This window comes from Mus pahari, chromosome 2 (genome assembly GCF_900095145.1).
Source record: "Mus pahari chromosome 2, PAHARI_EIJ_v1.1, whole genome shotgun sequence".
Classification (NCBI taxonomy): Eukaryota; Metazoa; Chordata; class Mammalia; order Rodentia; family Muridae; genus Mus; species Mus pahari.
Genome location: NC_034591.1, coordinates 74,614,532 through 74,640,355, shown reverse-complemented (window position 1 = coordinate 74,640,355; position 25,824 = coordinate 74,614,532). Strand labels below are relative to the sequence as shown.

General features: G+C 43.6%; 1 protein-coding gene across 1 annotated transcript; it reads right to left on the bottom strand.

The window, feature by feature from the left end:
• Positions 1 to 8,675: 8,675 nt before the first annotated feature.
• Ppp1r17 (protein phosphatase 1 regulatory subunit 17) lies at positions 8,676 to 24,066 on the bottom strand. The gene is made up of 5 exons (XM_029535401.1): positions 24,008 to 24,066; positions 18,942 to 19,118; positions 15,161 to 15,313; positions 14,739 to 14,891; positions 8,676 to 9,889 (listed from the first exon to the last, which is right to left on the bottom strand). The coding sequence occupies exons 2-5, from the start codon at positions 19,033 to 19,035 to the stop codon at positions 9,810 to 9,812; spliced, it is 480 nt and encodes a 159-aa protein (XP_029391261.1). The 5' UTR covers positions 19,036 to 19,118; positions 24,008 to 24,066; the 3' UTR covers positions 8,676 to 9,809.
• Positions 24,067 to 25,824: the final 1,758 nt, after the last annotated feature.

Here is a 25,824-nt window from a genome sequence, read left to right as displayed (position 1 = left end):
CCTCATCTGCTGGAGTTGCAGTTGGTTGTGGGCTGTTTAGTGTGGGTGCTGGAAACTGAACCCTGGTCTCTTCAAGAGCAGCTGAGCCCTCTCTCCAGCTCCCTGACTTTTAGGGTGGAGGAGTTGTTCTTTATGTCTTAATGGTCTCACTATAAAGTCCCAGCATACAACTCCTTTCCAGATACACATTTGTCTTATCAAATTGCATTTTCATCTTTTTTTTATGACAAGTCCCGAGGACATTTTTGAATACTTTACATCCTTGAATAGACTCAATCAGAACAAAACCTTCTCCCGTGTAGCCTTGGATCTCAGATTAGAGGGGAAAGATCTCCTATGACCCTTTATCACAAGCACCCTTTGCAGACTGCATCCTGTCTTCCTAAGTGCATTGAGCTTTCAGTGTGGAACAAGTCTCCAGTCACCATTCCACATGGGAATCTCTCAGGTTTCATCCTTTCCTTTTTGGTGCTTGTAGGGCAAGGCTAAGGGTATTTCTGAAGCGACTGTTAAATTTAAAATGTTAAAATGCAGTGTTTGGCATGGTAAAAACACAAAACATTGGTTTTTATGTTTTGTTTTGTTTTTTTCTCTTCCCGGGTCATTTTTAAGCACCCACTCTATTCAGGCTTATGATGACCGATTGGGAGTTTCTTTTTGTGGAATTTGGCTTTATTGCCATGGCAACGTGTTTGATGAGGAACAAAGGAATCTACCCAGTCTGAACCATCTCATACCAGATTCCCACCCATGCCTGTCTGGCAGCCATTTCCCTGGAGAGCCCATGTCACAGGCAACCTTCAACCAATGAGACAAAGAACATGGCCTTACCGACAAGCTCTGATTCCGTGTTTCAGGACTCCTGGATGCTGCTTACCCGGGGTTTTGCAGGTATTCTTTGTAGTAGCCTAGCAAAGTTTATATGGACCATTTAAATTTTTTTTTCTTTCTGGAAATTAAGCAAGACTCCAAAAAGGTCCAGATGCCAAAGGTTAAGTCTTAGCAGTGAGAAGCCTGAAGTTAAATCAATGTGGACAGACCACGAATTACAGACTTTAAGGTCCAGCCTCGAAGGGCGTGTCACCCAAGGCTGCAGAGGCATCCCTCGGCCTCTTGCTTCTACCCAGATGTCCTCAGTCTGAAAGAATCATTTCTTCTCCAGTCCCCATTCAATGGAATTATTCAAGCTAAGCTCACTCCTCACCTCCCTTGTGGAAATCTCCCTGCAAGCACTTAACTCCATTTTTTCTCCAGACCTGGCATTTATTTAGAGGCAGACATGGTTTGTCATCAGCATGTTCATGATGGCCCCCACCAAGATGAGCTCAGAGAAGGCTGGTGCTGTGTCATATTTCACCTCTAAATAATCTGTGATTTGGAAATAATCCATAAATACTTAAGTGATAAAAGAATAAACACAAGTGAGCTAACATATAAGTCAGAATAGGGGCTGGAGAGATGGCTCAGCGATTAAGCGCACTAACTGTTCTTCCAGAGGTTCTGAGTTAATTTCCCAGCAATCGCATGGTGGCTCCACAACCATCTGTAATGGGATCTGATGCTCTCTTCTGGTGTGTCTGAAGACAGCTATAGTGTACTCATATACATTGAATGAATGAATGAATGAATGAATGAATGAATGAATAAATAAATAAATGTTAAAAGCAAAAAAAGAATGTCAGAATAAAGACTGGTTATAAGGACTACAAATGCCTATTTCTTATTTAAAATTATTTTTCAAGCTTTTTAAATGTTCTTTGAGAACTGTTTGCAATAACTATACTTCCAAAACAATAGTTGAACAAACAGCTGTGTAGGAGATGTGCACTGTCATTGCATTGTGGGTATGGTGGACCAGAAATGACTCTTATTAGTCAATGAATGGGAGAAGCAGGATAGTGACTCTCCCAGGGCTGTTAGCCAATGAGTGGGAGAAGCAGGATAGTGACTCTCCCAGGGCTGTTAGCCAATGAATGGGAGAAGCAGGATAGTGACTCTCCCAGGGCTGGTTGTCTTCTCTGAGAGAAAAACGCTAGCTTCTTTTCCTTCCTACTACCTAAGCAATCTGTGAATGTAACACCCCTAGGAACTGTTCTTAGACACCATTGTCTGAGAGATTATAGTGCCACATGGTTCCAGGGCAGCTAGCATGACTGAGGATTGCTCATGGACCTTACCAATGTGTGATGGGTATCAGGAGAAATCAAAAATCAATACAGTATGGAAAGTTTCATTTATTGCTGTGTATGGCTGCACCTTTATCTGTCGTCTCAATACCATAGAGCAGAGCTGCGACCAGAGTCAAGAGGCTGGTGGTCTGAGTTTATTAATAGGTAGTTCTTAGTCTTGGAGATGCCATTTCTATCTTTGTTTCTTTCTTTCCTCTTCAGTAAAAGAAAGATAAAGGCAAATGCACATTAAGGGCCTTGAAAGGATTCACATGGGGGCTAGAGAGACACTCAGTTGTTAGGAGCACTGTTAATCTTGCGGAAGACTGGGATTCTGTTCCCAGAAACCACATGATGGTTCACAACCTCTATAACTGCAGTTCTCAGAGGATCTGACATCATCTTCTGACCTCTAAGGGCATTGTACACACATGTGGTATACATACATACATGCAAGAACACTCCGCAGACTGCCTCACCCCAACTGTTTTCTGTGCTTGGTCATGCCGGTTCACCTTGGCCTCCTCCCTGAAGCCCCCTCTTTCAGAGGGCCTCATTACTTCCTCTCTCCACCACCTGGGGCTGCTCTTGCCTTGCCTCAGTTCATTACTCCTCCATTACCTGGTGCACTCTTGAGCTCCCCACTAGAATATTATTTCTTTGAGCAAGGTTTTCTTCATTATCCCTCTTCCACAGATAGGGCCAGATCCTTCTTTTATGAGCTCTCAGGACCTCTGTGAGGCAAGCACAATTGTGGTTTTGATACCATGAATTATTATTTTTTGACTGATATCTGTCCAGTTGGCAGACTAGAGAGAGACTCTGTGGCCAAGGTCCTTGTCTCCTTGATCTGACAGGTAACCCTTAGTCCGGCATGTACTAAGTTAAAAGACCCAGAATATTCTCTCCTTCGTTAATCCCTGTGTGCTTTGCACTGAAGTTGAGGAACACCCGGTTGGGTATTACCGCATCCACTGGTTCATGCAGCTAGTCCTGCTGTTGAGGGTTTACTGAAAGGGCTTACGTCCTAAAACCTCTTAGGCAGATGAAGCATACTACCTTTCCTTTAAAATAATCTAGGAGTGGTAGCCACTTCATTTTAGTGTTTGGTGAAATCTGGTATTGGCTCTTTGCTCTTCCTGTCATTGAGGTAATTCCTTAAGGTAATAAAAGCTATAAATATTTTTACTTTTGGCAAACATATATTGCTTCTTCACCAAATATCTAAATGCAGGAAAACTAAAAGCATCCTGTTTCAGGTTGTTCAAGCATAGCACTAGGAGGGGATTTATAGCTACACGGTTACAAATTATGAATGTGCACGCGTTCAACAACTACACCCTGTTGATTTGCTAGTTAGTTTTTTTATTGCCGGCTTTTTGCGCTGCACTACAGGAGGCTGGCTGCAGATTTGGCTGCTACTCGGAGTGAGGAGTCACTAGGGATGTTGTTCCTATTCAGAAATGCACGTGGTAGATCGAAGACAAAGATTGCAAACTTGTATATTAAAACCCATACATTACCCACACAATGAAAACCTGCATCCCACTCCACATGGGAGGCTTGGGGCTGAGTGTGAATGGAGGATGCTCAGGTTGGAGGCAGTGAAGGAAAGAACAGAGCTGTCTAATTACCCAACGTGGTGTTTTCCGGTCCCCTCTGAAGAGTGCTAAGGATTCCCTCAAAGGCCACCAAATGAAGTATGTATGGAGGGGATGGAATGGAGGGCAGACTGGGGACTGCTCCCATTTCTCCAACTTGGTACCTTGGCTTTTGTATACTCCACACGTTACACTTCTATATGTGATTTCTTTTGAACAAAAGAAGCCCCTATCACTTGACAATGGAGCAAAAAGCTTCACTCTGGGGCAGAAGTTAGTGATGTGGAAGAGGGTTGGATATGCTCTGACACTTGCTGCTTTTCAGAGCAGTGGAACTGGGCAGAGTCACATGACTTCTAGTTTCATTTTATGCGAGATTTATGTTCATTCTGGGTATTCAGAGCCAGCTTGTAGCTGCAGAGTGTAGCACTGCTTCCTTCGGGTGCCTGTCTACGTCTGCGCCCTGGGTCCCCTTCCTCTCACTCACAGAAGGCTGAAAGTCAGTTGGTAGAAAGGACTAGCATTTTCCCTCATCCTTCCACATGCGTCCTGCAGCAAGAACATGTGGATGGTGGCCCCATCTCTCTAGCTGCCGATATGATGCTAGTGCTTATAGCCCCAAAGCCTAAAACCTTCTTTCCCTTAAGCTGTGGATGAACCATTACATCAAGCTCCAAGATGAACATGATGGGAAATTTCCTGATGTTTCATCTCAAGAGGGCCAGAATTTTCTCTGTACCTTGGTTTCTGTCCTTGTATCCCTTTATATAGCAAAGGAGGGTCCTGTAACTGTGATCTGCTGCCCCTGTACACTGTGACCCTTAACCTCCCTGTTGATTTATTGGTGAACATATTCTCTTCTCTCTCTCTCCATTGACTGAGTCTTTTTTCTAGTACCAATCCTGTACCAACCCTCTACACACTGCCAGAGGCTCTAGGTACACACCTATGTGGATGAGATGCAGCCTGTGGATTAACTTTCTAAGATCTTGGGTGGAGAAGTGCTCTGTCTACCACACAACATGTACAACTGTGCAGTTCAAGGACTGCTTTGGGACCACTACCACCAGGTGAGCATGTTCAGAGTCAAGTTCTAAAACCTAGGGAAGTCACCCAGTTTTCACTTTGAAGCAAAGCACACTGAACAAAGACACTTTCACACTCGCACTTCGTGATGGATCTACTGGCTAATGTGGTAGTGACTTAACACGGTGATAAGGAGTTCTCACATATGACTTAAAAGGAAAGTGTTACTGTGGTTTAATCATGAAATTTCTTCCATTACCCCCATGTACTGAGTGCTTGGTCTTCAGCTGTGTGTGCTATTTCAGGATGTTTAGAAGCATTTAAGAGGTGAGGATTAGTTGGATAAAGAACAACACTGGGCTAGGTATGAAACCATATCCTTGAGGGATAAACCAGGTCTGAACCTCCCCAGCTGTCTGCTTCCTGTCTACCTTGCAGTAAAGAGTCTCCTCAACCATTCACTCCTGCTGCCTTGCTGCTCTGACTAATGGTATGGGGGTCAAGTCTTCCTCTTTTACTTTTTTAATCCCCCACTCTTATAAGAAACTTAACTTAAAACACACACTGGGCTTCAGCCTATGAGCTCTTCACAAGTTGCTCTTTCTTCAAGTCATGTTCTCAGGCATTTTGGTCATGGCTATCCAGAAGCAACCAGAACATAACATTGGTATCAGAGAGAGCAATGGTTGTAGTGACAGACCTGATCATGTGGTTCATAAGTGCTTAGTAAGTGGTTTGTAGGAAGAACTCGAGGCTTAAGTAGAAAAAGACCAGAATACTGGAAGCAACACCTTGATGGGAAACTTTTGGTAGAATCTTAGAAAAGTAGAGTTGCACCTAGAAATACAGACAGAGAAAGTCAGGCTCATGAGGGTTCATATTGGGATGAGAACGCGATTGGAAATTAAGCTAGAGATCACATTATTAAAATGTAGGTCAGAGCTTGTTTATACTTTGTTTTTGCCACAATATTCTACATGAGACTGAATTTAGATTTGATAGATTAGACATGAGATACCACAGTAACCAATATTCAGGCTGTGTTGTGGATATTACTAGATATTTTTGCAACATTTTAAATGACATTTTGGATCAAAAGAGCAGAGCAGGGCTGGTGAGATGGCTCAGTGGGTAAGAGCACCCGACTGCTCTTCCGAAGGTCCGGAGTTCAAATCCCAGCAACCACATGGTGGCTCACAACCATCCGTAACAAGATCTGATGCCCTCTTCTGGAGTGTCTGAAGACAGCTACAGTGTACTTACATATAATAAATAAATAAATCTTTAAAAAAAAAAAAAAAAAAGAGCAGAGCAGATAAACTTGAAAAGACTTGTAGCTTGATTAGAAAATCCTGTGCACAGATGCATCTAAGAAAGGAGATGTTTCTGAAGATGCTAGCAACATTAAAGAGAAACCAATGCTTTGGATTATGACAATGGGAAAGATGGTTTCAAGAGATCTTATGAACTGTAGATTACAGAAAGACTGCTACAGTCTCAATTGTGCCCTGAACGTTGTGCCCTACGTTGAAAGAAATCTTACAGTTCCACTCAACATGAACAGCACTGAGCTAGTTCGGAGACCTGTACTCTCACCTGAACTTCCTTGACTCTCAGTTCCCTGGACCTTATTTGACTTTTTTCAAATTGCTTTTAAGAACTAAAGGAGGACCATGGGAAAAAGAGCAGACAAGGAGCAGAGAAAGCTTTTATTCTGAGGGGCAGTCCAGTGTATGCGATTTCACAGGTAAGTACTGAGGTACATATTGTTTCTCTGCCTCACTAGTGTATAATCTAACGTATAGCTATAAGGATAGATAGGAGGACCTACAGTTTAGATTAGTTCTGTGTTTTGTTTGTTTGTTTTGTCTTTTTTCTTTCTTTGTTCTTTTCTTTTTTCTCTTTCTTCTTTCTCTCTTTAATCTTTCTTTCTCTCTTTCTCTCTCTTTCATGCTCTTTCTTTCTTTCTTTCTTTCTTTCTTTCTTTCTTTCTTTCTTTCTTCCTTCCTTTCTTTCTTTCTTTCTTTCTTTCTTTCTCTTTCTCTCTTTCCCAGCTAACAAGGTAAATCCTTAGCATCAAAAGGAAGAGATACATTAGGATAAACAATTTTCCTTTTTTATTGTTTTTCTCCTGTGAGTTCTTTGAGGAATCTTACCTTGCTGGAAGGTTCCAAAAAGCAGTGGCTGAGGAAATCATTGAAATTAAAGGGTTTTTGTTGTTGTTATTGTTTTGTTTGTGTTTGTTTGTTTTTGAAACATTGTGGATACTGGGGTAGAAAAGGTCCAGGTTCTGGCCTGGCTTCTCTCTGCTGCCAGATACAGGCTAAATGGTGTTTAGAAAGCTGTTTCCTAGAACTATAGCTACCAGTCTTTTTAAAGGGCTGGTGAAGTGGCTCAGTGGGTAAAGGTGCTTGCTGCCAAGTTTGATGCCTTGAGTTTAATCCCAGGGACCCACATGGTGGAAGAAAAGAACAGACTTCTTCCCCCTGCAAGTCCACACACACACACCCCTAAATATAATAAAATAATTTTAAAAAGAATATTTCTGCATTGAAAATTTCCAGTTGAAAATAATGTGTTATTTACATGGAGCCTCTACTACACTGTGTAGACAGACAGCAGTGCCCCTGGGCATGGAGAAAGACTTACGGACAGAAGGACAATTCAGAAGGAGAATGAATCCTTTTCTGGATCGGTTGCAGTTCTTGATGTCCTGTCCCTCCACTGGAGGTGGACTCTACAAGATCCCCCTCCCCACTGTAGAGCACTTCATCCAAGGTCCTTCTCCTTGAGTTCCGATAGTCTCTCACCTCCCAGGTCTGTTCACAGATCAACAGCAAGGCAACTAGGGATTGTCCACAGAAAGGCATTGTCCCTTCTCGAATTCTCCCAGATCACAGTGGATAGGCATTTTAGCTTACAAAACCCATTGTATACCTGCTGATCCTCAAACTACAAAGAAGGTTTTGTTTTGTTTTTGTTTGTTTGTTTGTTTGTTTTTGCTTTTTTTTTTTAAAGGACCATCATTATCCTTATATTCAAACTCAGAGCTTCAGGGATCTGCTCAGTATCACACATTTAGGACTTGAATCCAAGGCCCTCACTTCTAGAACAGCCAGTTTGTTTCCATGAGAAATGATGGGTGCTTTCCCAAGTTACTGGGAGTTATCAAGCACAGCCTGCAGGCCTGGCAGCTGGTGAGCTCTGTGTTTAAACAGAAAATCTAATAAGGCAAGAGGGCACCTGTATTTTCTTCATGAGAACACTGCAAATCATTCTGTTGCTGGTACACTAATGCTGCTGCTCACTTGCCTGCCATTGCTTTGGATTGCTTAAAGACTTTACTGTGGCCCTTTCATCATTTATGATCCACTTGGCAATCTGGTCACAGTCATATGCTCCTCCCCCTCCCCCCATCTCAACATGGATTGCCTGGAGCAAGAAGACAAGACAACCCTGAGGATAGATAGGTTCCAGGTCTCTACTACGAGGATACTAAACTCCCAGAAGATGTTGGAGTGTGAAGTCAATGGGTCAGTAGCTGGGATGGGACAGATCCCCAAATGTAGAGTATGCATGCCTTCTAGAACTGTGTCTAGAACTCGGTTGTCATAGGGTGAGCTAGGATGTTTTAGTAAAGGCTAGCCTGCCTAGACTGCCAGCTCTCCGGACATTTTCCGAAGACAATATAAAATCTAGAATACAGATATTCTGAATTTGATACTTAAATAGTAACAGCTAATTCAAAAAAAGTCTTTACAGTCAAAACAAAAATACGAGCAAATCAAAGCCAAACTGTGCAAGGTTTGTGGCTTCTTGTTCTCAACCTTTTTTTTTTTTTTTTTAAGTAAGAGTCAGGAGAAACTTCTAGGACACAGAGATGAATGCTGAAGTATCTTTATTTCTGAAATGTATTGCATCTTTCACATCTCTGTAAGGGGAACAGAAAGACAGAAAGGATAATAAACAGCTGGACCTCAGTATGTACAGAACTATCCCATGGTCCCTGCCTCCGTCTGAGCACTAGATCCTGTGCTTTTCTCCTGTTTAGTCCTCACCTTCTCTCTGTCTGCTGTCTGGCTGATGAAGTACAGATGCAAAGAGACCCTATGGGCACTCAGAGAATGCCAGCTGCACAGGAGCCAAATGCACATCTGTGTTCACTAGACAACACCACCTCTTATACAAGAAAATGTATCAGAGTCTAAATAAGTGAGATGGTGAAAATATCAGAACAACCTTCAACTGGCCTTAGATTTAAAAAAATAAATTCCTTACAATCATTGGTATTTATTTACCTCCCATTATGACATAATTCACAAATATCACACCAACCAATATAGTTAAGAACTCTCTTTTTTTAACAATAAATTAAGTATAAGACCCCCCTAGAGAGACCAGCATTCTCTGCCTCTGATGTCTTTTATTCTTGCATGATGGGCTGGCTTCTTCTTGAACCCTTATAACATCTGTAATGAGGGTCTTCAGAGGAGAAGATGACCAGAGTTGGACTCTCAAGATAGGAAGGAAAAAAAGAAAAAACCATTTCATCATAGCAGTCCATGCGTTAGAGTCCAAATGTTCTTACAGTCTAACAGCAGCTGTGGCCCTGCCAGATTCCTGAGTGTTTGATGCTGAATCGGACTGCCCTGCTACTAAACCAGGTGGAAAGGAGGGCCTCCCATCCCCCTCCCATCTTTTATCCAGGTTTTCTTGCTTGCAGACACGGAGCACTGAGGTCTCACCTCTCTTACTTTGGAGGGAAAAAAAATCACTTTCCTTTGTACTGTATAGAAAAATGAAAAGTTTAGGAGGTGGGGCTAAAAAGCAAGAGAGGAAAGACAAGGAGGCGACCTGACCAGCAATCTGAGAAGTAGGTCTCCTGGGGAGGAGGCGTCTAGATCACAGAGTCGACTAGGACAAAATGAGAGCAGAGACAAATCTATTTTTTCCCTCAAGATCGCCATAGGGAACCAATGTAATCTATTTACACGCAATCTCAGGGGAGATGTCTTTAAATAGCTAGCTTGTCACCATCCATTTCTTCATCCTCCATAATCACTCCGGCGCTCTCATCCCGGAGCAGAGTCAAACCTGTGAATCAAGAATGTAGAGCTGCAGTTACAAACAACCAACGGAAGTATCAGGCAGTCCCTGGAACCCCAGGACTTCTCTCCAAGGCGTGATGACACAGAAACGCTTCCACGTCTGGGGAGAACCAAGTGACCTTGTTAGACCTTTGCTGCTGACGACACTTATTCAAAAGGACTCCATTCTGGACACAAGGGGAGACAGAGCCCTAAGCCACAGATTACCTTCACCCCTTTGGGTAAGATAAAAGGCACAGGGATTTAGGAGGCCAACTGTTGGGGGCTTCTGTTTTAATGCAAATGGTGCGACCTAATGTTTCATCTAAATGTTCTATTCTCATGTGTAAAATGAGAACACTAATACTTATTACAAACAGGCATTACATCAAATAGATAAGATGTTGGTAACATGTCTAGCAAAATATCCACATCTGTGGGCCAGTGACATGGCTCAGGAGTAAAGGGGCTTGCCATTTGTCATCAACCCTGATAGCCTGAGTTGAATCTCCAGGACCCATAAGATGGAACTATATCCTATAAGTTGTTCTCTGACCACCACAGGCCCATTGTAGCACATATACTGTTTGTCTGCCCTGCCTCCCACCATTCATAAATACATATTTTAAAAAGTTGAAAGCCACACCTATGATCAATTAAGTGATATCGTTTTTTTCCTCTTTATTTTTTCTATAATTTGTGAGTCTGTTTCTCTTTTGAATGGAACAGTAAGACTAATGAAATCAAACCTGAAAGCACCATAGAAAATATTGAGCTCTGAGTGCTCCCCAGTGTCTGTCAGCCCTTGGATGGCAGAGCCCCCCCCCCCCCACTTCAGAGCAAAGGGAGGTACTAGAGAGCAGGGCATTGTCACACACAGTATGGCCACACTTTAGAGCCATTCATCATTTGAAGATAGAATTAAAATATCCCCATTTTTACAAAATGTAGATATATTAGATGAATCCTTACATAGGCAAAGTATGAAGTTGTTTTTTACTGGCCTGAAAATTCAGATTTGATTTAACTTTTCTCTGTCTCTGTCTCTGTCTCTGTCTCTGTCTCTGTCTCTCTCTCTCTCTTCCTCCTTCTCTCCCTCCCTCCCTCCCTCCCTCCCTCCTTCCTTCCTTCCTTCCTGTCTTTCTGTCTGTCTGTCTTTTTTCTTTCTCTTTTGTTATTCCCTCCCTCCTTGCTTCCTTTCCTTTTTATCATTTTTCAGAGCTGATCAGTTCAGAAAAACCCAGTAAGGGAGATTTCATTGATGCTGTTCGTTGGTGAAAGTAGGGCCACTTTAATAAGTGACAAGTGGGTAATTTCTGTCTTTTCCCTCTGTTTCCCAGCCATGCTTCCCACCACAGCTTTGCAAGGCCACCTCTACTCCTCTCATTGGGGATTTTCCAGTCTTCACAGCACTTCCTAAAGATCTCAGCTTGGGGATTGGAAGCTGTGCTCCACACGGGGCCTTTCTACAGCATTGGCCTCCACTCAACAGCAACAAATTAATGAAAACTATGTGTGGGTCTTAATGACTATTCATTTGATTCAATTCCTAGCTTGTTTATATTTTTAACCAATTAGCTAGTATTTATTGGAGGAGAAAAATAATTTCAAGTCGGGCTAAAACTAAGGCTTTCGCGTGAATCACTTATAAAGCACAGTTAGAGGTACTTTCTCTTATAACATCTGCATAGAGTTCCGCTTTTATTTAGAATTAAAACCAGTATGCCAGGACCGTGTAGAATTAGCTATGTTGATGGGTCAAGCTTTCCATCCTTCCTTCCTGGATATCTCTTTACATAAGTCAAATTTTCGGTAATTTAAAATAGACAAAAACCTTTACATTTTTATGATCAGCAACGTTCTAGTTACTTTGGGTGCCCTTGGAATGTAGTCCTTAAAAATCTGGGCCAGAAGGTGGGAGGAGGCCCTGGGACAGCAAGAATAGCAGGAGCATATTAAATGGTAAAGGCTGGCCCTTCCTGAAGTGGAACAGTCTGCCCACAGGGGCACAGAAAATAATTTAACGTGCAAAATGAACTCAATTTTTATATCAACACAGGTAAGCATTGGTTGTAATATTTTATCAGGGAATGATAAGGGATATATTGTGTTTGGGCTTTTAATGGGACTCCAGGTTGCTGCTGATGTCTGCAGGCGGTGGTGCTGTTTGGATACAGGGCCTATCAGCAGGAAGTGAGATCCTTGAAGGACATTAGCATCCTATCCCCCCACCCCCACATTTCTGTTTTCTTTCCAAGATGAAGTGCTTTGTCCTACCCTGCACCCTCACTTTGCCACGTTCTGTCCTGCCGCTGGCTCAAAGGCAACAAAGCCGAGCAACTATGAACTAAAGCTCTGAAAAATCTAAGACAAACAAAACTTTCCTCACTTTAAGTTGACTTTCTCCAGTGTTTTGTCACAGTATCGGAAGGATACCCATTACAGAAGCTCAGCGTAGTGTCGGTTTTTCTGGGTACCCTGTTCAGAGAACCCACATAGGGATGGGAGCATGCTACCACTGCCTGTCCTGTTCTTGTCACTTCGGGCATTTGAGGACAGTTTGAGCAACACTGATAGGATCTGTCTTCCTCCCGGTCTCTGTTCTCCTGAGGAGTCAGAACTGTGTCCCTGTGGGGAGGGAGACATTAAAGCCACAGCTCCTCCCTTGGTCTTCATTCCCCACTGAGGAGCTCACTCAGCCCACCCAAGTCTCGGCTTACCTACTGGGAGAATAATTTGTGTTTCCTCAAGGATTTGATGCTGTAAGAGAGACTTGGGCCTTCAATCTCTTCATCCTTTTAATTCATCATGTGTGTGTACACATGCACTTAAGTCTACATGCTCACAGGTACATGTGTACACGTGTGCATGTAGAGGCAAGAAGTTTAGATAAAGTATCTTCCACCGTCACTCTCCATTTTATATGCTGAGACAAGGTCTCTTAATCTGAAGCTCAACAATTCAGCCAGTCTAGCTAGCCAGCCTGCCTCTGGCATCCCTTGCCTCTACTTCATGAGCCCCGGGGATACAGGCTCCATGTCTACACCCAGACAAAAAAGCTTGGTCTGGAGATCTAAAAAGGAGCCTTACACATTATCCACTGAGCCATCTCCTATGACCAGGCCTTCATTCTGTAGTTCTCCAACAATTCCCTATAGACCCTCGGCTAAAACCGTGGTTTGCAGGACAGGAATCACTGAGCAACAGTCACGTTCTGGCATTCGCACACATCCAACATCTAGAACAAGACTCAGACACAGTAAAGCTCTAGCAAATGTCAATTCTGATCTTTCTATATAGAGCAGCGTTTAGAGCTTTGGGAACTTGGCTGCTTGTAAGATGTTAGCATGTTGGGCCAAGAAATCTTGGTGTTGGGCCAGGATTTCTAGTCCTGGGTCTTTGTGCCAATTCTAAGCAAGATCTCACCTAGGCACCAACCAAACCATAGCCATCTGCATTAAGTAGATGTTCCTCAAATACTGAGGAGCCTTGACAAAGGTGTCACCTGCCCTCATAAACCAAACCAAGGGATTTCCCCCGAGCAGAACAGACATGTGCTGTTTTCAAAGGAGGTGCTCTCGTCTGTTTGCATGAGCGCACTGTTCTGATTTCTCACTTCCAACTGCCCTGTTGGTGTTCACTCTTCCCTGCTGCACCATCCTTATTTTGTCTGGCTCTTCCCCCACCCCCCAGTGTAGTCTAAGTACTTCTTTTCTCTTAAACAGTTCTTGGTACGCGTTTCTGACCAATCACAACCAACACTCTCTGCCATGCAATTTTCAACTGTGAGCCAAGTTCGAACAAAGCTGGGGCCTGGCAGGGAAGCCTTAGAGGACTCCCCACAGAGGCTCCATTCAGGCAGTTGGACTTGTCAAATAAGCTCATTAACCTAAGGGAGGGAGATGCTTAGCGTGAGATTTAGAAAGGGGTAGTGAATCCTTGTTTGTCCAGTTTCCACTTGCCAAGGGTTAATGAGATATGTCTCTATGGTGTGTTTGCCTGTGAGTTCTTCTCTACAACCTTATTAGAACCAGCGTGAGTCTTTCTGGATACCCGCCAAAAGGCTCTGTCCTTCTTAGTGTAACTAGCATCGTGCCTACTGCCAATTCTTTACATATGAAAAGCTTCCAGAAATAAAGTACCTCGGCTATCACAGTAAGAGAAGCCGGGTGGGGGGGGGGGGAGGAGGGTGCAGCGATGTCTGCCACTGAAGGTTCTTAAGGCAGAGCTTCCCTGACTCAAGAAACTTCCCTAAGTCTGCAGAGTCATCGTCTGACTGTGATTCCACTTGCTTCTTTTCCCATTCACTCCTCAACCTCCTAGGGACAAGGACAATACCTCATTTCGTTATGCATTCGTGCGTGCGTGCGTGTGCATGTGCATGTGCGTGTGTGATCTGGCGTGAATTAGGATACCTGTTGATGTGTATCTTCTCTATCTTCCTCTATCTCTGTCCCATGCCTTGACAATTGGTCCATACAATCTGGGAAGTTATCCATGGGCTCTAGCATGCACAATCCGTGTAAGGTGGGGAAGTAGGAATTTCACCTCTTCTCAAGATCGCACTGATATGTGTTTCCATGGTTGAGTGAATTTGACCAGGTCTGATGAAGCAGGAGTTATTTCTCAGCCTCCTCCTCCCCCAAGTCAGCCCCTGGGGAACTACCGATGAAGAAAAACCCAGAAGGCAGCAGTACGAATACTCTTCTCCTGGGCACGTGAATGCAACACAGCTTGCTGGGCCAGGACACAGGGCATAGGGCATGCCCCTAGCCCCTCGAGATGATAAGGCTCCAACATGCTCCCATCCATCCTGTGAATGCTCTAGACCAGCTTTTTTTTTTTTTTTTTTTTACCTGCAACAAAGGGAGGCATGTGCAAGGCAGGCGTGTCTTTTCTCCTTGGCCTTTTTTGTTCCATATCAGTGTTACGAAGAGCTGGGCCTGTTTTGCCCTTTGGAATTCTCTCTTGAACATCATATCTTTTGATTAAGTGTTCCGAAATCACACCTGCATGGTTAGAGGAGCAGAAAGAGGAAGAGGGTCAAGTAGTCAAGTTTACAGATCCTAATGCGGAAGTGTTGTGCACAGGTGCGTTGTGGGCTGGTACCGGAGAAGGCAAACAACGTAGCTTTCAAACTTCCGGACGCCACCCCATGCCTGCTGGCTGTAGATGCTCATGGGAGCTTTGGAAGCTTGTGGGGACTTTATTCCCCATGTGTTGATGGTGTAGGAGCCTGCTACTGCAGCCACGCAGAGCAGCGTGTCCTGCCCCTTACCTGGGATGAAAGGCGGGATGTGCACTGCTGGTGTATCTTTCCTTCTGGGTTTCTTTTGATCTGACTCAACATTCAGAGTAGCCTGTACATTCTTCCCCTTCCTTGGCTTCTTTTTGAGGTCACAGTCCTTAATGAACTGGTCTGAAAGGTCATCTGGTTCCAAAGAGGAAATGGGTTCAAAGAGGAAAAGGAATAACACAATTGAGTCTTGAATTGGTTCATTTTTTAAGCATATTTGATGTTAGGGACAGAGGTCATTTGGCCAGAAAAGTGCTTATTTTTACCACACCAAATGGAAGACCCAAATGCACTTACATAGTTCGTATATAAAATAGAAAAGTAGAACTCAGCAAAGCTTAAAAAGTGTTTTAACATTTATTTTTGTTTTATACGTGTGGGTGTTTTGCCTGCATGTATGCCTGTGGATGCAGTTCCTGGAGATACCAGGAGAGGGCACCACTATCCCCCCGCTGGGACTGGAGTTCTAGATGGTCCTAACTGTTCTGTGTGGGCTGACCAGTGAACTTAACCACTGAGCCATCTCTCCAGCACCCTGGTAAAAATTTAAATTTAGAGAAATCAGGAAAGTTATTAAGGCAAAGACAAGCAGAAAAATGTGACCAGTCTTGAGCTGAATTTCTGCAGGAACAGTAGGTTCACTGCTCAGCCTCTTTTTCTCAAGAATCATTTTTCCTTAAATGCCCACAAGGCCGGGGTGATACGGGCTTCTAGGTCCTGGTTTGTTTCACTAGGGTATAGGGTGAATCACTTACTTGCTTTACCTCTGTGAGCTGCTGAGTCATCTTGAAAAGCCCCACTCAGACTTCAGCATCTACCTTCCTCTCTGCCCTGTGTTTTTGCCAAGTCTCTTCTTTATAAAGTTATACAATTATAATGTTGTTTTCTGACTGATCTCTTTACTTTTCACAGCCACGTTTACTAGATCCTGGACAGCCCAGCTTGTACTGTTGCATCATCAGAGGTTCTCACAGGTGGTGACTCCAGACCAATCCCTTGGCTCCTGAAAGCCTTGTCTAGCCTGCATCCTACACCCAGGCACCTTTGTCTGCTCTGCTTGGCTTTGCATTTCTCTGCCCTTGCTGGAGCCCTGATGCATTGTTCTGAAATGATTAATCCCTGTAGTCTTCTGCTCCAGACAGTCTTCAAGGAGACAAAGATCACACACACTCTTCGGGGAATTTTGTTCTTAATTGCATCTCTCTCCAACAAACATGCTCTAAATGCAAGTTGAACTAACTCTACTCTAAGTTCACATCCTTAGTCTCTTACTTGCTGGTTTTGGAAACTCGGACTTGATTTCTAGACCTATTGATATTGGCTCCATTGTTTAAGTGAAGGTGACATCTAATCAGTGTGCATGTGTTTTAGAAATTGGATATATGTCACCAATGCAGTATCCCACCCACCATGCCATTGTTCATCCTGACCTGCCAGCAGATCTGCAGAAAGCCCCAATGTTGTCAGTCTGTCAGTCTTTGTCAACCCTAGCCCTCACTAGTCTTTATAATTTCTTGAATATGAATAGCAATTTTGCTCAGATAATATTTTAAAGGGTGATGTCAGTATTATTTCTGATACTACTTTGCTTTTCAAATCATTTTAGCAGCCACAAGAACATGTTTGTTCAATGTCTTTGAATGAATGGATTCAAATAGGCCTAGTGTAAAGAGCTATTCTATTATGAATCTACAAAGAAATTGCACATTTTCTCTGAAAGCTCATAACTGTGGTCTGGATACAATCTGGGTATTTCTAGAAATATGGAAAGGAATATGGGGAATTTAAAGGTTGATTTAACATTTCAGTATTTTCTCGCCCCTCCCCCTCTTGTTTTTTCTGTTTGCCCTCTTTCCTTCTCCCTCCCCATCCCACCCCAAGAACTCTCTGGGTAGCCCAGGCTGGCCTTGAACTTGTGATATTTCTTCCTCACTCTCCTAAGTGCTGGAATTTTACATGTGTATGATTATACTTGGCTCCCACTTTTCTTTCTTTATATATTTCTTTGAAGAAATGTTCAGATAAATTACTTTAAAATATTGAAGACTAAATATGTAAAACTTTCAATTCAATTCTGTGAGACCAAACATACCCAAAGTCATTCATGGTTTTTTAACCACCAGACAACATTTTTAACCACCTATTATTGTCTGTCAAACCATTTATTAGATCCTAAAAATAAAAATGATAAGAAATCATTTTTGCCTCCAAGTTCTTGTAGTCTCTTAGACTACATAGCCCACATGTTTTGAAATGTTACACTAGAAATATTTAGCAACCACACACAATGTGTATGTATCGTCAGCCATCCCCATATAAAAACATACGAATGAAAAAAACCCCACGTGTCATGGTTCTCTTTGGCGATAATGAAAAGTCAACTTTTCCTCTAGACGGGAAACATTGATAATGCTACCAACAGCCTCAATCTAATCAATACTTACTGAGTTTGTACTCTGTGATGGCACCGGGCTGTGTGAAGTTCACCTACACATGAAAAGGAGGCATGGGGAGATTGTCCTGGTTTTGCTGCACATGAAGGGCTCTTCCAGCTTCTCTCTGCTTATATTTTACCAGTTGTTCAAAACACTTCATCTCATTCTTGGACAAATGACCTCATTTAATCCTCACACTAAGCCTGTGGTTGTTCTTCTTTTGTCTCCTGTTTGCAGATGTGACCAGGTTGTTGATAAGGATCAAGCTAAGTCTTGGAGCTGCTCAGCTTGTTTGTCAGCCTGGCAGACACTGTAATTCTTCAGTTGTTACCACACTGCGGCTTCTTACCCTTCCCCATGATAGACACACTATAGGTATTGGTTGACTGATGGTGATTAGGATGGGTGCTGCCCAGCTGTGGGGTCCCTGAAGGCATACCTTGCATATGAATCTGTTAGGGGTGGGTTACTACCCAAACCTAAGGTGCGACTCGGCACCTAGTGCAGAGAGCGAGACATTTGTTTCAATTTTATCTTTCATTTCAATTGTAATTTTCCCTATTTTTTGGAGGAATCCTGAACATAAAATATCTTGAAGGCAATCGAGGAGAGGGGAGATGAGAGGAGTCAGAGCCAGACGAGGCATTAACAAAGACTATGAATATGCAAGAGGCCCATCCATCAAAAGTCTGAGTGTCTCATTTTTAGAAATGGGTAGAGGCAGAAATGTTTTTGGTGTTTTCATTACAAAGGTTATGCAAAAAGTCAGTTCTAGAAAGGAAACAGATTGACAATAAAGCAGAAAGGGGCTATTTAAAATTCTGTCTTGATAGGCAAAGAGAGATATTTGAAATATTTTATTGGCACTGCACATGGGGTTTAAGTGTGCTGGAAAATACTGGAAACAAGCTATATTGCCACATTCCATTTATTGCCTCAAAAGTGCTCTGCCTGGGACTCTATCAAATCCAAAACACAGGACAATGCTCCTCTCTCTCTCTTTCTCTCTCTCTTTCTCTCTGTCTCTGTCTCTGTCTCTGTCTCTGTCTCTGTCTCTCTCTCTCTCTCTCTCTCTCTCTCTCTCTCTCTGTCTCTCTCTGTGTGTTCCTCTCTCTAATTCGAATGAACTTCTCTCAAGTACTTCAGCTGATATTTACGTGGCGAACCCCACAGACCCATGGCTATTTGCCTGTCCATCTGGTGTAGACTGTCACCAGAAGGCACCAGCTATCAGGTTTCAGGGGCCCTTCTCTCAGACTTGCCTAAAAGCAGTATGGCAGAGACCCTCCTGTGGCTTACAGGACAGATGTTCCAGAGGGAGCATTTACCTGAGGGGCTGCACTGAGGGTCGAGATTGCCTAGTATGTCATCTGAAAGCTCCAGAGGCGGCACTGGCTCAGTGGTCATCATCTCAGTGGACATCCTCAGGAGAGAGAGAGAGAGAGAGAGAGAGAGAGAGAGAGAGAGAGAGAGAGAGAGAGAGAGAGAGAAAGTCTTTTCTGGCACTGGAGAAATTAAAAACAGTATCTAAGTATGTAAGTATCTTCTGTTCATTCATTCACTTACTTATTTATTTAATAAATACATTAAATATCAAGTGATTACTATTACAGATCCAATCTCAATCCTATTTTCCATGTATTCTTCTTATAGTTTATTGCAAAATCTGAAATGTAAGACAAAATAAAACAACACACACAAATCCACACACAGACACACACGGTTATCTCTCTCCCTATTAGGAAGAACGGTATATCAAATCTTTATTATTTGCCTATTTAAGGGTTCATGAAGCTAGTCAAGTTTGAATTAGAAATGAGTTGACTTAGAGTTAAAGAAAACATCGAGCATCCATTATGTGCCTTTTTTGTGTTGAGTTCTATAGTACGTGATTATAGCTACCATAACAAGTGAGGAACAGGAGCACACAAGTTCACTTCATTTATTTAGTTGTCACACATCATCTTAGTTAAGTTTAGATTAAAACCTTGTCCTAGTGAGTTCTTGGCACTTTAGTCTTCTAGAAAAGAAGAAAATCCTCTGAACCCAGAGTTAACTAAGGCTCTTGGGTCCTCAGGACTGGAACTGATGAAGTAACTCAGCTGCCTCCGCGTGTACCTGTGAGGACAGCAGGTACCTAGTGAGGAAAATTTGATCTTTGTGAATATTTCTATTACTTTCCTTGGGAGCCCTGACATAAAAGCAAGTCCCCTCCTGTCCCTGGACTCCTGTCTTTCCTGGAACAGAAACGTGTGATCTTTCCCAGTGATTAGTTAGAGCCTTGCCCAGGAGAAGGGAGATTCTGCACAGACACGTGTGAAGTCTGAATGAGCGATGCATTAGCTGAGGTTCTGAGAAAATCTCCATTAGAGTCTATGTCATGTGTTCCCTTCTGATAATTTATTGCTGGTGTCCATAACAGCAAGGGTAAGGGCAAGGAGAAATGAACAAGACTAAAATGACCAAGCTGATACTCTGCTCATGAGTGTCTTGTTCCTGCAACAGGCAGAAGAACCACAAGCCATCCACAATGAGTCTGGGAGCTCAGACTGAGCTAACTCCTTCACTCTGAAGACTAAGTCACTGTTCCCTGGGAAGACTGAGGGATTCTCCCCCACCAGCTGAGATCATTGCAGAGCAGATGGGCCATTAGCTGATCACTTGAGCCTGGCTTTTAGTGACTTTTAGCAAACTGATTGTGTAAGTGACTTCAGCAGTCATCAATTTAGAGCATTGTTTCTAGTGACTGGATATAGTCTGCCAACTTCCTGGAACCTTAAGGAAGTGTGTTGTAACCGTCCATAGACTATCCCCTTGTGCCAAAAGTTTTGAAAAGGGGAATGTCACCCAGGAAGACTGAGCTCTATGCTAAAGACTGCAGGAAATGTGATTGACTCAACATGGCCCTATTTAATGAGACTTCCTCCTCTTTGCATTGTCACAGAAGTGTTGAAAATCACCCACAGTGATCTGCTATGGCCATCCATCCTCAAAACAAACTGAAGTTTAGGGAGTTTAAGCTGATCTACCAGTAGTCAGGTATTCACAACCAGAATCATTGCAGAGATCCGGGCCGTCTCCCCTGCAACCCAAAGCAAATTGTTCCTTGTACTAGGATCACATCTCCCATGAGCTCAGTAGTTGGTACTTTTTACTTTGAAGCTATGGCCCTTTCCTCGAGGAGACCCTGTGAAGATGAAGTTGGATCACCTCACGTTTAACACATTGATGGTGCTTTCTATTGGATAGCTACTGTTCTATACCATTGCTTATGAGAGTTGATGAGGAGCAGCTGAATAACTGGAAAATCCCAAGACATACTAGAGAGTTCTCTTTCATGCAGATGTTGAGCTGGGGAGAACCTGCCCCCATCTGAGATAAGCAGTGTTATCAGCCATGGACCACAACAGGGAGGATCTACCCACTGCTGGCGAAGCATCAGCTGGAGATGTCAGGCTCCCCTGGGCAGGCTGGGGCAGCCAATGCCTCAGCAGAGATCTGATGAGGACTTCTCTCAAAGATAAGTCATACAGTTTTGTCATAGAGGAAGCAATTATTTTAAGTCAGTGTGATTAAAATCCAACTGTGGTGGAGGAGAATACTGTTTGCTAGGAGGGGCTGGGAGACTTCTGATCTGGGATTTTATATTATGACAGTATCAAAGATGTTTGACAGAGGCATGCTTTGACCAGGGGGATTACAATACACTTTAATCTCAGGTGATGTCATTTTGACAGTCCTGTCACGAAATCTTCAAAGAGAACAAAGAACAGTGATGATAATGGAGTGTCTGGGTTCAGAGCTGTCTCGTTGATGAAGGTCACTTATCATTGCCTGTTGAGTGTTGATGTGAGACAACCACACAGTCCTGCGTGGCTCTCCGCTGCCATCCTCAGAGGAAAGGAAGTTCCCTACCACAGTAAGAAGGTCTGTCCCACTTCTGCTCCCTACTCTACCCATGCATTGTCCCTTTAACTCCATCTGTGTCCCAGCTTTCATACAGGACCCTGCACTTGTCATGATGGCCAGAGAAAGGTTTTGTATTGGTTTGGTTTTTGTTTGTTTGTTTGTTTGTTTGTTATTTGGTTTTTAGAGACAGGGTTTCTCTGTGTAGCTCTGGCTGTCCTGGAACTCACTCTGTAGACCAGGCTGGCCTCGAACTCAGAAATCCGCCTGCCTCTGCCTCNAGTGCTGGGATTAAAGGCCTGCACCACCATGCCCGGCTCAGAGAAAGTTTCTATTGCTCCCTTGGTTGCTCTCTGTGATTTGGGGGAGTTTATGGGAAACCAGTTAATTTTTTCTAAACAATTGGTTCCCCTAGGTCCTCAGATTCCAGCCCCAAAGTTAAAGCCTTCAGTGATGCTTAAACAGAGGTTTTACAACAGGGACGTTTAACCTTCAGTTAAGGGGGTTGTGACTTCTTTATTTTATTTATTTATTTATTTATTTATTTATTTATTTATTTATTTTTACTTCATCCTGCTTTAGCAGGGTCTCTTTCACTCAGCATTGGTCCACCTACCCTGAGCGGAAGCCAAATGTGCTGTGGAAACCAGGACATTTTCATTATGTAAGACTCTGAGGGCCCTGGGGAGTCCCGGCAATCTCATGCATTATTTCTACAGGCAAAGTCAAGCATTCACCACAAAGGCTGCAAGGGTGGACACCATGAAGATTCCTATCCTCTCAGGTCAGGTTCTGGTACTGAGTTTATGACGAACCCTATAACAGCCGCACTGTCCCTCGACCTTTCTGCTTCTCAGATGTCTCAGAGAATAAAGGCTGAGCAGCTGAAGCCTTTTCTTGGTGGTTCCTTGAGAGAATGTGGGTGGCCCATGGGAACTGTGTACTAGAGCAGCAGCCTTAACTCTAGGATCTTGGGGAGATTTCCAGGGCTCCACATGTTACAACCCTGCAACTTCCTTGCTACCTCTTTTCATAAGGGACCCGGCCTTTTTCTCCACTGGAATTCACACTAATGCAAATGCTACTGGGAATGGAGAGCCACGAAGCCAGTGCTGGAGATAGCTGTCACCTAGCTCGACACCAGGGAAGGTATCTCTTTAAATTGCTAAAGAGCCAGAGGGCCATCCTGTGCCAGCACAGCTATGAAAATGTGCCAGCACAGCTATTAAAACCCGGATGCACACTTTGCTGAGGCCAGTCCCCAGTCTCCACTCACCCAGGCTACTTTTAAGGAAACAGCTGTGCTGCTTCTTCAGCTCAGTTTGAGGTCACAAACTGGCCCAGGCACTGAGTTCTCTTAAGAGAGTAAGGATATACATTTTAATGCATGGGCAAGAAATTGCCCCAAAGGCGACCCACTGTGAGTTGGCCCTAAGCAGAAGCAGTCTCGGTTACTTTCCTCACTCTTGCTGGGAAGCGAGGTGCTATCTTGCAAAGTTAGCTTCCATGTCTGCACACTTGACTCTAGCCAAAAGGCTAAGAAAGCGAGAGCTTTCACGTCTGTAACTGGGTGTACCGGGGTCTCTTCCCTAGGGCTTGTAAGAGGACCCGACCCCAGCCAGAAGTCAGGCACACTGGGATCCTTCTGTAGGTGGATGCCTTCTTTGCTCACTTAAGTCGCAGTAATCACGATACTTATATTTAAATTAATCTAAATTGTCATACCAATCTCATCCCAGTGCCAGTCTTTTCCAAAGCTGCTAATGAAACTAGCACACCCAAAGGCACAACACAAAGGCAGAGGACATCTATTTCCAGGCCTCAGGATTAAGAGAAGCAAGTCTCGGGAGCCGCTAGACACTCTGTTAGCCACATAACATTCTAAGGATCATCTGCCACACAACTAGGTCTAGCTCTACTTGATGCAATAAAAGTTTTGGAGAAACAATATCCACAGCCCAGTGTAAGCCCGGTTAGCCCGGCTTGGGCTCTGGCTCTGCACGCTTTGCCAACCTCTTCTGAACTGAGGATTGACCTCAAGCCCCGGAGCACCACACGTGCAGATAGAATCCTTCATGTGGAGACCTAACCCTGCATGCAGACTTCTTCATGGACTGACTGTGCTGTGAAGTAAGACGTAAGGACGTACAGAGACAAGCGCACTTTGCCCAGACCCCCAGGGCCTCAAGTGAGTATGAAGACCCACCACACACGGCTCCAAGCTTCGCCGTTTTGTTTGGGAGGACACAGACGACCACAGAGCTCAAGACCCCCACACCCCCAGCAAACTGATGTAACAGCCGTGTCTTTGTCCGCCCCAGGGAGCCCCAGCTTAGCCTTGCTCCTTAAAGAACATCCAAGACAATCAGCCTGCTTTGCTTTGTCCCACCAAACACAAGGAAGCAATAAGTTACTGGATGCTGGCTTTTTTTCTTTTCTTTTCTTTTTTGATCACCAAAGTTCCTGGGTAAAAATCAGAAGCACTTACCAATCAGTGCAGGCGCTGAGCCAAGAAGGTAAAGGCAATTCTTCTCACTGTGCTGGGGCTCAACTCCTGGGCTGCACTGGCTGCTGCTGCCCTACTCCAGCTCCTCTTATCTAGGGACCAGCTGCTGTGGTTGCCATGGGGATGTTCTGCTTCTCAGGCACCAGGGCAAGGGGAATGGAGAGAGAACAATAACTAACTTGGTCATCCCTGCTCTCTGCAGCAATAATTGTATATTACAAACAACAGCAGCACCGGGAGTCTAAGCTGAGTTCTTAGTGTCAGGGAAATCAACAGACACCAGCTCCACTTTGGAATCCTACTGAAAATCCAGAGGCAGGTTTAGAAACCCGTTTTCAGGGGTAGGGTTGCCTGGGATTACAAATATGGAAATTGAGGCACAAAGGTTAGCAGCTTGTCATCAAGGGGCCACAGCAAATTGCAACACTTAAGTTGGTGTCAGTTGAGTCCAGAGCTTGATGTCGTGATGAGGAAAGGAATAATGATGGCATCTTTTACTAACTTTTACAGATTGTGAGTACTCTCCCAACCCCATTAACCTTAGCAACCTTAAAGGGACAGCCCCAGCAACCTCCACCTGAACAGGAGCGTGAAACTGAGATGCCAGTCTGTCACCACCGTTGTCTCAAAGATCACAGATTTGTTCAGGAGGACATGAAGTCTCCTGGAACTCAGGGCCCCATGATCCTTGCAAGACTGACATGAAAGTGCTCTTGCCATTAGCAAAGAGCAAAGGAAGGGGGTTCAAATCCAGCAACTGACACTAATTCCCTGCTCTTAGTCACTCTCTCTTGCTTCTTTTTTTTTTTTTTTTAAGGTTTATTTATTTATTATATGTCAGTACACTGTAGCTGTCTTCAGACACTCCAGAAGAGGGAGTCAGATCTTGTTAAGGATGGTTGTGAGCCACCATGTAGTTGCTGGGATTTGAACTCTGCACCTTTGGAAGAGCAGTCGGGTGCTCTTACTCGCTGAGCCATCTCACCAGCCCCTCTCTTGCTTCTTATCAAAGAGCATTTTCAAATAGCATAAAGCAAAAGAGATTTGTCCCTGTCCACACTGTTTGGATGCCAAGAAAACTGTATTCTTTCAAAGCCAAAAATGACATGTATACCACCAAAGGCTTGGGCTCAAGTAAGCAGGTAAGACATGATGTTCAGAGGAAAGCTCTATATTATGGGTCAGCTGATGTCCTTTGCCAATATTAAATAACAAACTAGCAAATAAACAAACAAAACCACCAAAAATTTCCTGAAAAGAGATAGAGGCCTTTAATCCCAGCACTCGGGAGGCAGAGGCAGGTTGATCTCTGTGAGTTCGAGGTCAGCATGGTCTACAGAGTGAGTTCCAGAACACCTAGGGCTACACAGAGAAACCTGGTCTCCAAAACCCAACAACAACAACAACAACGATGACGATGATGATGATGATGATGATGACAGCAAAAACCCAAAACAATGAAAACCAAACCAAAAGCCAAACCAACCAACCAACCAACCAAACAAACAAACAAAAGAAAGACTGCCAAAGGATTGCTTGGGAAGGAAGGTTCTCATGTTGAGGGGCAGTGAGAGGAAGCGGTTCCCTGCTTCCAGCTGCCTGCCTCTTAACCAACACCCTTGCCGGGCACTCTATTAGCAGTGTCTTCATTAAAACATAAGTAGAAAAGATATTTTCTCCCAAAATGCTTAAGATTTTTCTTCAAATGTCATTTTGGGGTAGCTGTAAGTCATCATACATTTTTTTTTTAGTTTCTAGAATTCAACAAATCTTATTAACACTGAACATTTTTGCTGTCT